The 13,941-nt window shown below is 39.6% G+C and overlaps 1 protein-coding gene across 1 annotated transcript in view; it reads left to right on the forward strand.

The window, feature by feature from the left end:
• Nucleotides 1-13,941, forward strand: part of pola1 (polymerase (DNA directed), alpha 1) — a 54,499-nt gene that overhangs the window by 25,155 nt on the left and 15,403 nt on the right. The window contains exons 34-35 of the mRNA XM_023416980.2: nt 4,296-4,427; nt 12,515-12,631. Of these exons, the coding sequence (XP_023272748.1) occupies nt 4,296-4,427; nt 12,515-12,631 (249 nt within the window). The remainder of the gene's footprint in view (nt 1-4,295; nt 4,428-12,514; nt 12,632-13,941) is intronic.

The following is a 13,941-nucleotide window of genomic DNA, read 5'->3' on the forward strand; positions in this document are numbered from 1 at the left end:
GGGGGGGTGGGAGCGGGTTACCTTCCGAAAGTTGCATGCATCCAGTTATACTTCCTGGATTCACTTGGTGCAACTTTTATCATCTGTCCATGTCAGTGGTAATTTGCACAGACCATTGCAACTATGCAGACATGAAAACTATTCCACCATACACAGTGTCAAACGTGTAAACACGTCTGTGTATGCACACACCTCATGTAGTATAAACAAATCTTGTGTGTGTCTGCTCTCTGTGTGCATTTGGACACATAATGCAGCCTTTGACAGTTATGTTTGGCAGCTTGATGGCTTACTTGCTCAATACACATGTTCTATCTTGATTATGTTGTCTACTCAACACAAAATGTTTGGATGAGATATTCACATAAAACATTGAGTTGCAACATCTAACAAATATTCTGTCACAGATTACTTGTCTAAGGTCTAAAGTTTTGCTACATACTATATGTGTCAACGCACTATTAATTCTAAATGCAAACGTCTTTTCCCCCAAGAGGAAGAAAAATGTGCAATTTAGTACCAGAGTTTTCATCATTCTAAAGGAAATGTTGCCAAAACAGTTCCAGACGATAATTTTTCTTGAAAGGCAGCACCATTAAAATCATCTTTAGATCAAAGTGCCACATTTGAAACACATAAAACCTACACAATTGTTGCTTAGCCTGCAGCAGAAGAATAAGTTATGGAGTCAGAGATGTGCAAAACAAATAAAAAATCGCATACAAATACAGAGAAAGAAGGAAATGAAAAAGAGAAGATTTCTTTTATCACTAATGGTTTGTTTCAGTGGTGTAATGGATTAATCAGCAGAGACACAGATACAGAGGGGAAGAATGGTGTTTCCAAAGGCATTTCAGTCAAACTTCCTGTGAGGGATTCATGCTTTAGTCATCCTCTATATTGTGTCTCTGTCTGTATTTTTAGACAGCTGCCTGGCTCCAAGACGGACTCTGTTTTCATTGGCATAGTTTGGACTCCACAACTTGAAAAGCCTTTCCTTAACCCCTGCTGCTCTATGGGCACACACATACACACTGATATCCTACCATTTGTCAGGCCAAGGTCGTGTGTGTGTGTGTTATCAGCTTCTAATGAGGAGCAGGACACACAGCTTTTTCTTGTCTGGACGACGCTCATAAAGCTGACAACCCTCTGTCCACTGCTGGCACAGAGAACCTGCATTAAATTAAAAAAGGAGTATTACACACATGCTCCACTAAAGGATGATATCATTATACACTTCAACAGATACTCAAACAAGAAGCAAGCAGGTTCAGTTTAAGTTAATCAAATTCTTGTTCATACACAAACGAAAATGAATATTGGCAAGGAAACAACCCGTTGCCTATTCTGAAGATTAAACAGTAGAGTGTGGTGTTGAAACGATGGCTTGTTATCTGTCAGAAAGGTTAGTGTTGTAGACATTTTTTCAAATTTTAGACTAAACTAACCAAGATTTGTCTGATTACTGGTGTTAATTTTCCACCATGCGTCAGAGTCTGGTATGCACGCACACACAGAGAAACTGATAAGACAGTAAGTTAATTAGGGTGGTGAACATGGTCTAACAGCTCAGAGAGAGGGGAGGACAGATGGGCCTTGACTCCACCACTGACACAGAGCCAGAGACGGTAGGAGGAGGCGGTGATGGAGGACAGACTGAGGAGGAAAGTTGTTTGATGGGGGGGAACGTAGCAGGAGAGAGGGATGAAAAGATTAAGTATGGAGGAGAAAAATGATCTGGAAAGAACTGCAGGGATTTCCCTCAGTTCAGTTTTAATAGAGCACTGGGTATCCTTTGGGCTGTTAAATCAACACGATGTGAAAGCTGCACATTATCAGACCAAAGACAGGGATGAAAACGGTCCAGGTAGACAGTTGACATTGTAAACCTTTTGAAATTGCTTTACAGTTTTGCAAAAGGCTATTTAAAGATGACAGTTGGTTGGGTTTTAGACAACATGTAGAGGTGTGGGGAATTGAAAAGGATACTTCCTTGAATTGCTTTATTTGAACTTTTCTCATAAGTCTCAAAGACACTGCTTTGGGTGTTTCCTACTTTCATTTAATTTCTCAATCATAAAATAACTGGCACGAAAGTGTTGGTTATAACTTGCTTGGGAGGGAGAGTTCTGTTAACAAAATCAAGTTTGGAATGAAACAAGTGAGATAAAAGAGTGGAGGTGGGAGGGTATTATGGGGGGAGAAGAAGGGAGGCTACTTTTTTCCAGAGCAGACGGGAAAGGACAAAACATGAAGAGGAAAGGAAAAGGGAGGCGAGATGGAGATGGAGAGGGTTAATGTGTGTATATTAGAAAGAGCCAAATGAGTTGATTGACTTGAACTGGCCTAAAATCGGTTGGGTTCTTTTTTCTCCAAAAAGGAATGATGTAAGCAAACAAAAAATCAGTGTGTGTGCTGAGTGGGGGGTGTCACATGCATTCCTGTGTGTCATTGACTTCTCTGCAGAAACCTTTTTTGCTGCTATCAATGCGACAGTTAAATGGAGTTCAGGTTGAAAGGAGCGAGTGTTCAAAGCTGTTATATTTAGTGTAATTGTTATGTACTGTGGATACTTTTTTCATTGCATTAACTATAAGCCTTGCTGTCATATGGACAATTCAGTGGCACTGAGGTCACATTGACCTGTGTTCTTCAGGCTAGAATAATGTTAAAATTTACTGGTCCCAGGGGTGCTTTAAGCCCTTACACCTTCCACTTGACATGTTCTTTGTGGAACTTTAAAGCTAATGGCCACGTTTCTATGTTACGTAACTGGCTTTTCTGATTCTGAGGTTAAAAATGCAGCTGTGATGAAATTTTAATTGCACTGAGGTTATAATAGATGCTTCTCGCTTACCATTGTACAGGCTCAGAACAACAGACTTTATAGTGTGAAAACCTTTTAGTCCATGTAAATTTGATTTGGTTAACTATGGGACCAATTGGATCGGCCTTTGCCAAGGATTAAATTGTTCTCTTAACTTCTCCTATTGGGTTGGGTATAGTAGTTTTCACTAGGAAGTGGGAGGGCCTATTTTGGGTGCCCCTGGGTCAGAAAGTAAAAGTCCCATCTTATTCATGGATAATGTTACATTACTCCCATCTGGAACACTTGATACTTTCCCAATTGAATCCCATTGAATTATGAATACAATTTAATGTACAAATGTGGTTCTTTAATTAAAAGCCAAAGATACAAACCTTTGTAGCTAAGAGTGTAACATGGGGTGTTAACTACAACTCCCCATATGTATTTTGTTAAGAAACATCCAATCACAGAGCTTGAAATTCTGTCATGCTTAGTGTGAGCAGAGGCTTAAGAATACAGTGTTAAGAAAACAGTTTATAACAGTTTATAACAGTCCGCAGAGTCAGAGAATTCAGTTTCTTATTCTGGGTCAATTTTGGATGAATTCAGCAACTATAGTTATGAGTTAAGTTCTCAACATCAATGTTCTCCGCTTTGCTTCATGGCTTCTTCTCCATAGTGATGGTGGCTGAGGCACGTTGGGTACTGTAGTATTAAGAGCCATGTCTGATTGATTGTTTCTTAGAACTTGAGTTGACTTAATTGAAATAAGTTTCCATAACATAAAACTTCATTATATATGGGGTGAGTCGTGTGTTTCCCTGTTAAAGAACATGGAGGATATAATTAAAGTAAAACATTGAAATGAGAATTAAGAGGAAAATTAGATGGAGCAGCTCTTCCTCTTACTTTGCAACCTGAGTTTTAGTACCGCTATCAAAATGTTTTTTGATACCTTACTTTGGAGCATGTAAACTTGACTTTTTTTTAACAAAATATGCCGATGTGCTCAATACTACTTAAATAAACAACTTGAACTTTAAATGTAATTAGAAAAGGTTCTTTCCAGTACTCCTGGCTATGGACACATTTTGACTGTTACTCAAAAAGCATTGAGTTTACTCCATTATCACATTATTTCTTAGACTCTGTTTGGTAATGTGAAGTTTTTTACTTTGCTGCTTGGGGTTATCAACTCATTGCACTCATCAGTTTTCAATAAGGGAAGTTTTTAACTTTATTCAGCTGCACATGACTGCTGCTTTTTGGAGATAGCACATTCAATATATTTCATTGTAGACTTTTCAAATGGTCGAAAGAATTTGGGTGAGCTGCCTAATCGACACTGTACATCTCTGCTGCCCAGTTGTAATTATGTATTTTGAATGAGACTAAATAATTTTTGCTTAAAGTAGTTGATCATGTTGTTGATTGTATGTGTATATGGTCTGTTGTTGTTCTCTCATAATATTCTTCCTTGCAGGGTTCAAAGTTGGAGCCCAGCTTAATGCGATGTTGTCACATCCCGTGTGGGAGCTGCCCCCTCGACTACGCTGTTAACATCAGCAACAAACTCCTGCTTGAGATCCGTCGCCACATCAAAAAATACTATTCTGTGAGTATTTCTTATTTGTTTGGCAGATTGCAAGCATGAGTAGGGTTCTGGTAAATACTACTAATTCTGCAGATAACTGCTTTACATAGACCAAAAACATTCATGCATTTACTTCTTCACCACCTGCAGGGCCACAAATGGGCTTCATTTAGTTTTAACTTGGTGTCTAATGTTAAGACTTGTTAGAGTTGCGCAGTGCAGTTGGCCAGCTGACCACGATCTGCCCTACTTTTTTGCCTACTTTTTTAAAATCTTTTTCATACTTGAACTTATATCACCAATACATTGTTATTATCTAGCAACTCATTCCTTAAGAAATGAATGCATGCTCATGTAGTCAGAGAAACTGAGCTGCATGTGATGAAATTGTCAAGGCTTGTGAAAATTGACCTTCCACAAACTGCCTATAAAATGGTTGGACTATATTTAACACAATGAGGGATGCAACAGATAAAGTGATGGTAAGAGAAGCCATCAAAAAGATGGTGGACGAAAGATGAAGGAAACCCCAGCAGGGCACTGCACTGACATTTTCAACCAAAGAGACCATTATGCTTGCAAAATGAAAAAACCACCAGAAAGATTTGTAGCAGCATAATCCATGAAATTACTTAAATGGACATTCTTACTTTGAATACCACGTTTAACATGCACTCTGTCCATTTTTTTAGATGATAAGGTGAAATTTAAATAATCCGAGAAACTAAGTTATTGGAGAATCGGCCAAGAATTACAACAAATTAAACATATTTGACTTTAAAGATTGAGCAGATTTTTGTGAATAATACAGAGTTACTCATGGCTTGAAGGAATACTTAAGATGTTGGCTTATAATCTTTACATGGTTTTACAATTAGTTGATTAATCAGTTAGTCAATCAGCAAGTATTTTGATAATCAATTAAGTCATTAACATTACAAAATGCCAAACATGACCTTGGTCTTAATTGTTATGATTTGCCTTTTTTTATGCTGTCGCCAGTATGGAGACATTACGTCTATGTGACCATATTTCCTGCAACTTGACTGGTTGGCAGAGGCATACAACTGTGAGGCTGGTTTTTCTCTTACTTTAAAATGTGTACAGTCCAGATCATAAGTATTTGGACAGTTGCACATGTTTTGCTCCTCAGGCTCTGAGGGTTATATCTCCCACACAGTTCTTTCTATATTGACATAGACCCCAAATCAAAGCTGTGACTTGACACTTTAATGTAGTATCCGTTATTTTATTTCAAATTAAATGTGCAGAAGCTCAAAGCCTGAGGAATAAAAAATGTGCGACTGTCCACATATTTATGGCCTGGACTGTATATTTAGGCTAAAGGACGCAAATTTTCCTGCTGAAGACTTTTACATGTTCCCTGTCCAATGTATAGAATATTATGTCATTCAGAAGGACTCTACAGAGAGGGATTGGTTAAAGTTTATGTTATGGTAATGCTAGTTAGCTGGCTGGCTGGCTAACATCAAGCCCATTATTAAAAAATATTTCTAAACTTTCTGGTTTTTCTTTCCAAAAAAGTTAATGTTACAGCGGACACAAGTTTATGTAATTTGTTGACTTACTAGCAGTCGTGGAGGCCTGGCACAGTCCTCATCAGGGTTGTAAGTGCAAGTATTTTTGCCACACAGCCTGTAAAAGTGAGCTTGCAAGCCTGTGTCTGAATGTGCCGATGAGAACGGAGTTTGCAGATAGAAAACTAAACGTACAAGTCTACAAAATTGAGCTTACTTCTGTGCACAAGTTTAATATATCTAAAGTTACAGATACAAAGCCCTGTGTTCAAGTACACCTTTTTGAATGTTACACAGTTCAGCAACAAATTGTCACTGTACTCGGTGCCTGACCAGCAGCTTGAGAGTGAATTAAACTGGATTCCTGTGTTGTCTTTGTAGAGGGCTCTCTCTCTCTCCTGGTAGCTTCTAACACCTTGTTCTTGAGAGAGTGGAATGCACTGTCTGTAAAAGTGTGTGTGTTTGTGTGTGTGTCAGGCTTACTCTCCCACAGTGCTGAACAGAAATCAATTAGTGTGGTGAATGTGTGGGGAGCGAGTCCCCCTCAACCCCTTTGTCACGATGTGTGAAACAGCTGCTACCGCTGAATACTTACACCTCACACAGCAACACATACACACTCACACACACACCACTGGAGGCTGAACAGCAGTGGACAGAGCACACACAGCGGTGCAATGAAGAGGGGTAATATTGTGTAATTAAGGATTCCTTTCAGGCCGAGGGAGAGTTCAAATAGAGCTGTTTGTCTGGGCAGATAGAGTGAAAGCTCTGCACCTCTCTCTCTGTGTGTGTGTGTGTATGTGTGTGTGTGTGTGTGTGTGTGTGTGTGTATACATGAAGATGTGTACATGTGTGTTGGCGTCCTAAGCTAGGACCACAGAGACATTAATCATTAGTAATGCCCCCCCCATCCCCACCATCCCCACCATTATCAATAAACCAGCACCCTGAGAATGGGCAAACACTTGTTCACTCCTCTCTCACTCACTCACTCACTCACTCACTCACTCACTCACTCACTCACTCACTCTCTCACACACACACACATCACACACACAAATATAAACACACACTCTGTTGTCATCCTCTCCTCCTCTCGTCCCACTGTCTTTGGCAAAATGAGAGATTCGCTTGTTTCCTGAAACCACCCAATTCTTCTTTTTCTTTTTTCTTTTTTAAACCCCTCCCATCTAACCACCGTTGCCATGGCATTTAACAAATTATTGCAATTACCCTCATCATGCGGGTCGCCCCTGGAAACGGGCTGAGGGGCAAGAGAAGAAAGGGGGAGGGAGAGAGAAAGGTTGAATGAAGACCAGAGAAGGTGATAATCCTGTTTTGAACAAAAGGTCAAATTGTTGAATAGAGAAGCTTTGATTAAGCGGAGGAGGTACAAAGTGGAACCGTTTGAGCTTTATTCACTGTGTGTGTGTGTGTGTGTGTGTGTGTGTGTGTGTGTGTGTGTGTGTGTGTGTGTGTGTGAGAGAGAGAGCGGGAGAGAGACAGAGAGAGAGTGTGTTTTTTATTCACTTTAGCGCTGGAAGTGTTGACTGCTGAAGCACAAAAACCAGTTAGAGCTCTCTGGTGTGTGTGTGTGCGCGCGCGTGCGTGTGGTGTGCAGGTGGATTCCTCTGGCGCTGACTGACTCCTGAGTCATGTCAGAGAAACTTCTCCACTGTGTTAACAGTAGAGCTGAACCGATTAGTTGATTATTCTATTAATTGATCAACAAACAACAATCTACTACTATAAAACTATTTTAATAATTGTTTACTAATAAATTAACAGGTTGTACTTGCAGTTTTTTTATTCTTAAGTGAAGATTTTTGACTTTTGAACTGTTGGTCGGAAAAAAAACAAGTACTTTGAAGCTGTCACCTTTGGCTTTGGGAAGTTTCAGAGGGCATTTTTCTTTATTTCTGTACATTTTATAGACCAAATAATCAATTGGTTCATTGAGAAAATGTACAGCAGATTCATGAAAACTAAATAATCGTTAGTTGAGCCTTAATTAACAATAGCAGACCTTTGACCTTTTGTTGGCTAGTGATCAATTAATCATTTAGTCACTAAAATGTCATAAAATAGTGAAAAATGCTGATCACAAGTTCCCTAAAACGACCCAAAAAAGACCATTGGTACAAAGAGCTGAGCACCATGGGAAATGACACTGCTTCACCGTCTCTTAATGCTTAACGCTTGAAAATATATCTTTGCAGCTTCCATATGAAACTGCAAGAATAAGAGGTTGTTAAAATATCAGAGCTCTAACTGTTCAGATGTAACAGAGAGGATTTGGAAGAGATGAGTGTTAAAAAAAATAAAAAAAAAAAACCCCAACAGACGAAGGAGAAGAAGAGAGAGGGTATATTTCGTGGTGGGCCCTGTCGTGGCCTGGTCTTGCCTCTGTTTGGTTAAATTATGTGGAACTCATTTGACGTCTACATTCAATGTGTCAGATATCCACTGCTATAATTATGCAATTATGAGCCTTTATTCTCTCACGTCCGACTGTACAGCCACCCACCCCCCACCCACCCTCGCTCTGGCGAAATGCCTCAATTAGATTTCCTTTTTTTTTTTTTTTTTTTTTTTTGTTCTTCCTGCCTTACTCCTCATGTGCTCCTTGTTTTTAGTCCTTTCTGTTTGGCACACACAGGTCTGCGGCACTTAATCTTAACTTATTTTTTATTTTGTGTGTTTGTGTTCAGTTTAATGCATGTGAATGGGAAGCGATTAATATGTTTGTGCTCACACTGAATTGTGTGTGTGTGTGAGAGAGAGAGAGTGAGTGAGTGAGCGAGTGTTTGAGTGAGCCCCATGGGAACAGCAGTGTGTGCCAAGGCTTGTGTCATAAGAAATACACAAAAAAAGACGGAGATCAAACAGCCGATCACACTCGTACTCCTTATCTCGCACCTCCATGAACCATTGTCCTGGACATGTCTTTATCAGAGACGGTGAAGCAGTCTCATTTCCCATGGTGCTCAGCTCTTTGTACCAGCGCGATGGAGGTGTTTAGATAATTAGTCCTGGAGCTGGGGTTTGTGGGTAAAACTGTGAACTCTGGGACTTTCTAATTGATTTGGAACATATGTGTATGTTTGTGTGAACGTGTGTGTTTGGTTTTCATTTAGAGGAGATTGGCTCGTTGTGTGTGTGTGTGTGTGTGTGTGTGGGGTCCAGGTATTATTCATGTTGTGGGGACATAAATCTATTTACACAGTCACATTATGGGGACTTGTCTTCTATGGGATAAAAAATCCCCATAAAATAAATCATGACATTTTAATGTGAACACACATTTGAAGGTTGAGATAAGGTTGGGTTTAGGTTGGGGTAAGGATTGGGGTTAGGAAAGGAGGAAGGTTAATGTTAGAGTAAATCTCCAGGAATTGAATGCAAGTCAATGTAACATCCTCTGAAGACATGGAGACATGACTTAGTGTGTGTCTGAGCCTGTGTGTGTAGATTACATGAATCAATCCTCTTCCTGCTCTTACAAAAAGTAAGAAAACATCCTAAAACACGGATTGTAAGACGGGCAGTTTGTCCTTAAATCCTCAAAGTTAGGGACGTTCATTTTGAGGTTTTTTTTCTCAAGGATAGCTGACGCTCAATAACTGACCAGATTAAAATGTACTCTTTAGAACAGACAAGTGTCTGTAACCCATTAAAGAAAATACCAATACACAGGGGATAAAGTGGACTGGAACAATCCAGAGTGTCTAAACAGAAAGCGAGACACACAAGCAGGAAAGAAGCCCCTCCCCACAGATGATCACGTAAGGCGATGGTCCTTTTATCTTCATCGTTGTAGAAGAAGCCGTCCTGCTGAACCAGGAACACAAAAAGCTCTGCTATAAATTAATGATTTTATTATAAAGATGAGCGCCAGCTGTGATTACAAGAAGAGCAGAATCACTTCTTGACCAGACCAATGCGCTTCTGGTGTGAACAGCCAGACTACTGCTTGTGTGATAGTCGGACTGGCATTAATCCTCCAAATGAAATAAACAGGCCAGGCCTACCTCAGTCCTCAGCATGGTGGACAGCAAGTCTACTGGTTTTTATTCAGAAATAGCAAGTCTGTGGCTGTGGGGTTAGTCTTGTGAGCAGACTGTTAACTGTCGGATGGATATTTTAACTTTAACTTTTTAACTGATAGTATTAATTGATCAAAAACTTTCTCTAAGAGGTATACATACTCTACACAATAAACCAGTCATCCACAGTCATATATTTGATCATTCAACTCTTCAACAGTTCAACTCTTGGGATTGCAAGAAAAATGTGGAATTATAAAATCCATTGGAAAATGAGTTAAAAGATGATGGAGCAAACCTGCTGTAATATGCAAGAAAGTACCAGTAATATGTCTCCCATCAAAACAACAATCCCAAATGTCAAAGCTACTTACTTTAATGCTTTAGACAAGAGTCAGACCTCAATCCAACTGAGATTTAGTGGTAAAAATTAAAGATTCCTGTTCACTCACTGTCCCCGTACAAGTTCACAGACTTTAAGCAGTTCTGCAAATGACAGTGGAGGGAAGATTACAGTGTCCAGTTGTGTTAAAGGGGTACAAACTCCTCCACATGCACTCAAAGGTGTAATTGCTGTAATGCCATGTACTTACTTTGGATTTATTTGTACAGAATTGAGACTGTTTGTGTTGATCAGTGTGAAAGTTTAATTACACAGTTTATTCAATGTTATAAAGCACAAAAAAGACCAAGCGGGGATAATTTTTATATTTATTTATTTATTTATTTATTTATGGTTTATTTGAATTACAGGCAGTGCTTTTGCACAGCACATATACTTCTCTGTCTTTCACCTGAGAAACAAATACAGGTAACCCTCTCCCTATAACCAGCGATAGTTTGTCCTAGTTAGTTCTTCCTATGAAAGGTTCCTGAAGGTTCCTTCACTGTGGAAAAGATCATTGATATACTGTAGAGTTGGCTGTAAAGAAAAAAAAATATTCGTCATAATTTTTTTAGTTGTTGTTCAAAACTAATCAAGAGACTAGACAAAGGCAAACATAAAAATCAATGGGAGAAACAGTGCATGCTTGTACGTGTGAGGGGGATGTGGGTAGAAAGACAGGTGCGGTGGTTTTAAAGGGGTTTATTTTGTAAAGAATAGAAGGAAGGAAGGATAGATAGATGGAAGGATAGAGGAAAGAAGCAAGGGCTTTGATAGTGGTGGGTCTTATGCTCTGTCATTAGTTGGGCATTAACCCCCTCCCCTTTAAACCCACTTAGTAATGACAGGGCATAAGAAGCAGAGGAGGAGGAGGGGTCTGAAAGAATATGGGGAGATTGAGAGGGTTAGACCACAGCACCTGCCCAGGGTCACTACCTCACCCCAGGGGGTCCTAACTACTGCGTTTTGGCTGTCCGCTGCTCTGCCTGTCTGACAAGTGCTCCCAGAGCAGGACCATGACACACAGCAGCTGAATACATTCAAATGTAAAGACTGAGAGAGTGAGGAGGGTGGGATGTGAAGTCAGATGTAAACCTCTGTTCTTTTCCTTATGTCTTCGCTGGTCTTTTAAAGTTGTTTGTATTTTACAGCTCCTGTTTTTCTTCCTCCGAGTACTTTTCTTGTCAGTGTTGTGCAGAATTAGAGCAGCTAAATGGAAACAACAATTTTCAGCAAAATTTCCTCATTACCAGAAACAGTTTTTAAAGTGTCTTTGAGGCAGCAAAAGTTTTTTTTTTTTTTTTGTCAATTTTTAAGAACACCTTTATTGACAAAATAAATGCCCACATGAATGCATTTCATAAATAAGTAATCACGAAAGGTTGTTAAGGCTACTGTGTATATCTTTTCTGATGCAAGCCCTTCTATGCTCATCTGTCGGATGGAAACGCACCTTATTGGTGTATGTGTGCGTTTTGAGATATTTACATCAGGGATCTCTTTGGACATGAAAAACTTTCTAAAGGAGTTTTGCTTTAATGGAAATTCAGGGAGTTTGATAAATGCTCTGAAAATTGTTGAATGGAAATTAACAAATGGGTCAGAGTATATTTTAAAATATTAAAATAAACAAAAAGAAAAACAATTTTTTGTTATTGTTTTAAGTATTTTATTTCTTCTTCAGAGCCAAAACCTTGGCAGAAACCAAAATGCTCACCGAATAACAACTGAGAATGGAGTGTGTTTGGTCATGAATGTGTTTCAACTTTTTAAAAGTCTAGGATAAGTCATTGCCTATTAGTATGTCCATTATTACTGTGATTAATCATATGGTTTATATATAGAATGTGAGAAAATACCGAAAATGATCATCTCAATGTCCGTTAGCCCGAGTTAACACCTTCAAATATCTTGTTTTGTCCAAACCAACGATCCAAAGCCAAAACATATTCAGTTTGCACAGATATAAAAACAGCAAATCTTCGTGTTTGCATTTTTCACTTAAAACATAACGATTAATCAATTATCTAAATGGTTGACCTTTTAATTTTCTGTCGCTTCACAAATTGTTGCAGCTTTACTAAAGGTTGGAAGTTCAAGACTTTGGAAGTAACTTGTCTGATGTGTCTCTGATAGGGCTGGTTGGTGTGTGAGGACCAGGCCTGTCAGAACAGGACCAGACGTTTGCCCATCGCCTTCTCCCGCCACGGACCTATCTGCCCTTCCTGCGCCAGGGCGACTCTCAGACCTGAGGTAACACACGAACATCACATTTCACTCTTCCCTCTACACACACACACACAACTATGCATTCCCTTACACACTCTACAATGAGGATAACATACACAAAAACTGCTACATCACACACACACTCTGTTGTCTGAGGTTGAGATGAATGCACGCACCAACACACACTGTTGAATTGTGTATGTTTTGTCCAGGTGATGGTGCTATGGAGCTGAAGTCTCCCCTCTCATATGTGCTGTACATCTCAGCTCGTTAGTATCACATTACCACATATATACACATGGATCAAAGCAATCTTCTCTTTGTCTTCCAGCTTCTGTGTGTATGTTCGATGGTGCGTCCGTGCACACACATGCTTGCCATCATGCGTTTGAAGGCACTAAGAGCTGGATGGTAGTTTAGCCATTAAAAGCATCTGTCTGTCTAGCTCTTGTAGCTGCCTTATGAACACTTTGTTAGCTTGACCACTGGATTTAAAAGAAACACTCTCCCTTTCAATTTGAGTGTGACGGTTCAATCTATTTTTTTGTCCTCTCTTTCTCTGTCCCATTCCTACCATTCCTGTCACAACCCTTGCCTTAACTCTCTCTTGTCAATTTTTTATCTTGCGTGCTCTGCTCCTATCTGTCCCCCCTGGCTGCTTTGCTGTGTCTGGCTCTGTGTCGACAGGTTGTAAACCAGAAGGCCAATTTCTGCTGTCACTGTAGCCACTTAGGCAGCCATTGCTGTGCCTGAGGGCCGTGGCACTTTAAACTGTGGGCTGAATAAAACATTTAACTCTCTGTGCTCACTCTTACACCCTTTCACTACCCTAAAACCTGTAGCCTGTCTTCATTTTACCTGGTTTCTGCCACACTGTTTGGTTTCCTACTCTATCATTACATAGTCTTTTTATGTACATCTATGGAGGACAGGTGATGATGGTGATGACAAACAGACTTAACCAGCAAAGCTTACAAAGTCCTTTGCATTAAGGTAGAAAAAAGTGTAAATAAAATGAGCCAGATTCGGGTGGAAAACTTGGACCAAGCCAAATCTAGACTACACTTTATATTATATTTACTGTAAAGTAAGATAGATAGGAGTTATAGCACATTGAGAAAGGTCATCCCTGTGTCTCCCCCTGCCTTAGGAAGGATTCAGAAGATCACCGCTGTATCCTTAAAGGTTAAAGAGGTTCACAAAGTAGAGGGAAAAGCTAAATTGGTAAAAAAAAAAAAAAAAAAAAAAAGGAAAAAAAAAGAGTGCAAACATACCTTCAAGATAAGATTTACTTTGTCTGCTTGGACGACAACAGTGGCGCATCTTACGTTGCA

Source organism: Seriola lalandi, unplaced genomic scaffold, assembly GCF_002814215.2.
Source record: "Seriola lalandi dorsalis isolate HSWRI2012SDOR001 ecotype SW California unplaced genomic scaffold, Sedor1 jcf7180002054570, whole genome shotgun sequence".
Lineage (NCBI taxonomy): Eukaryota > Metazoa > Chordata > Actinopteri > Carangiformes > Carangidae > Seriola > Seriola lalandi.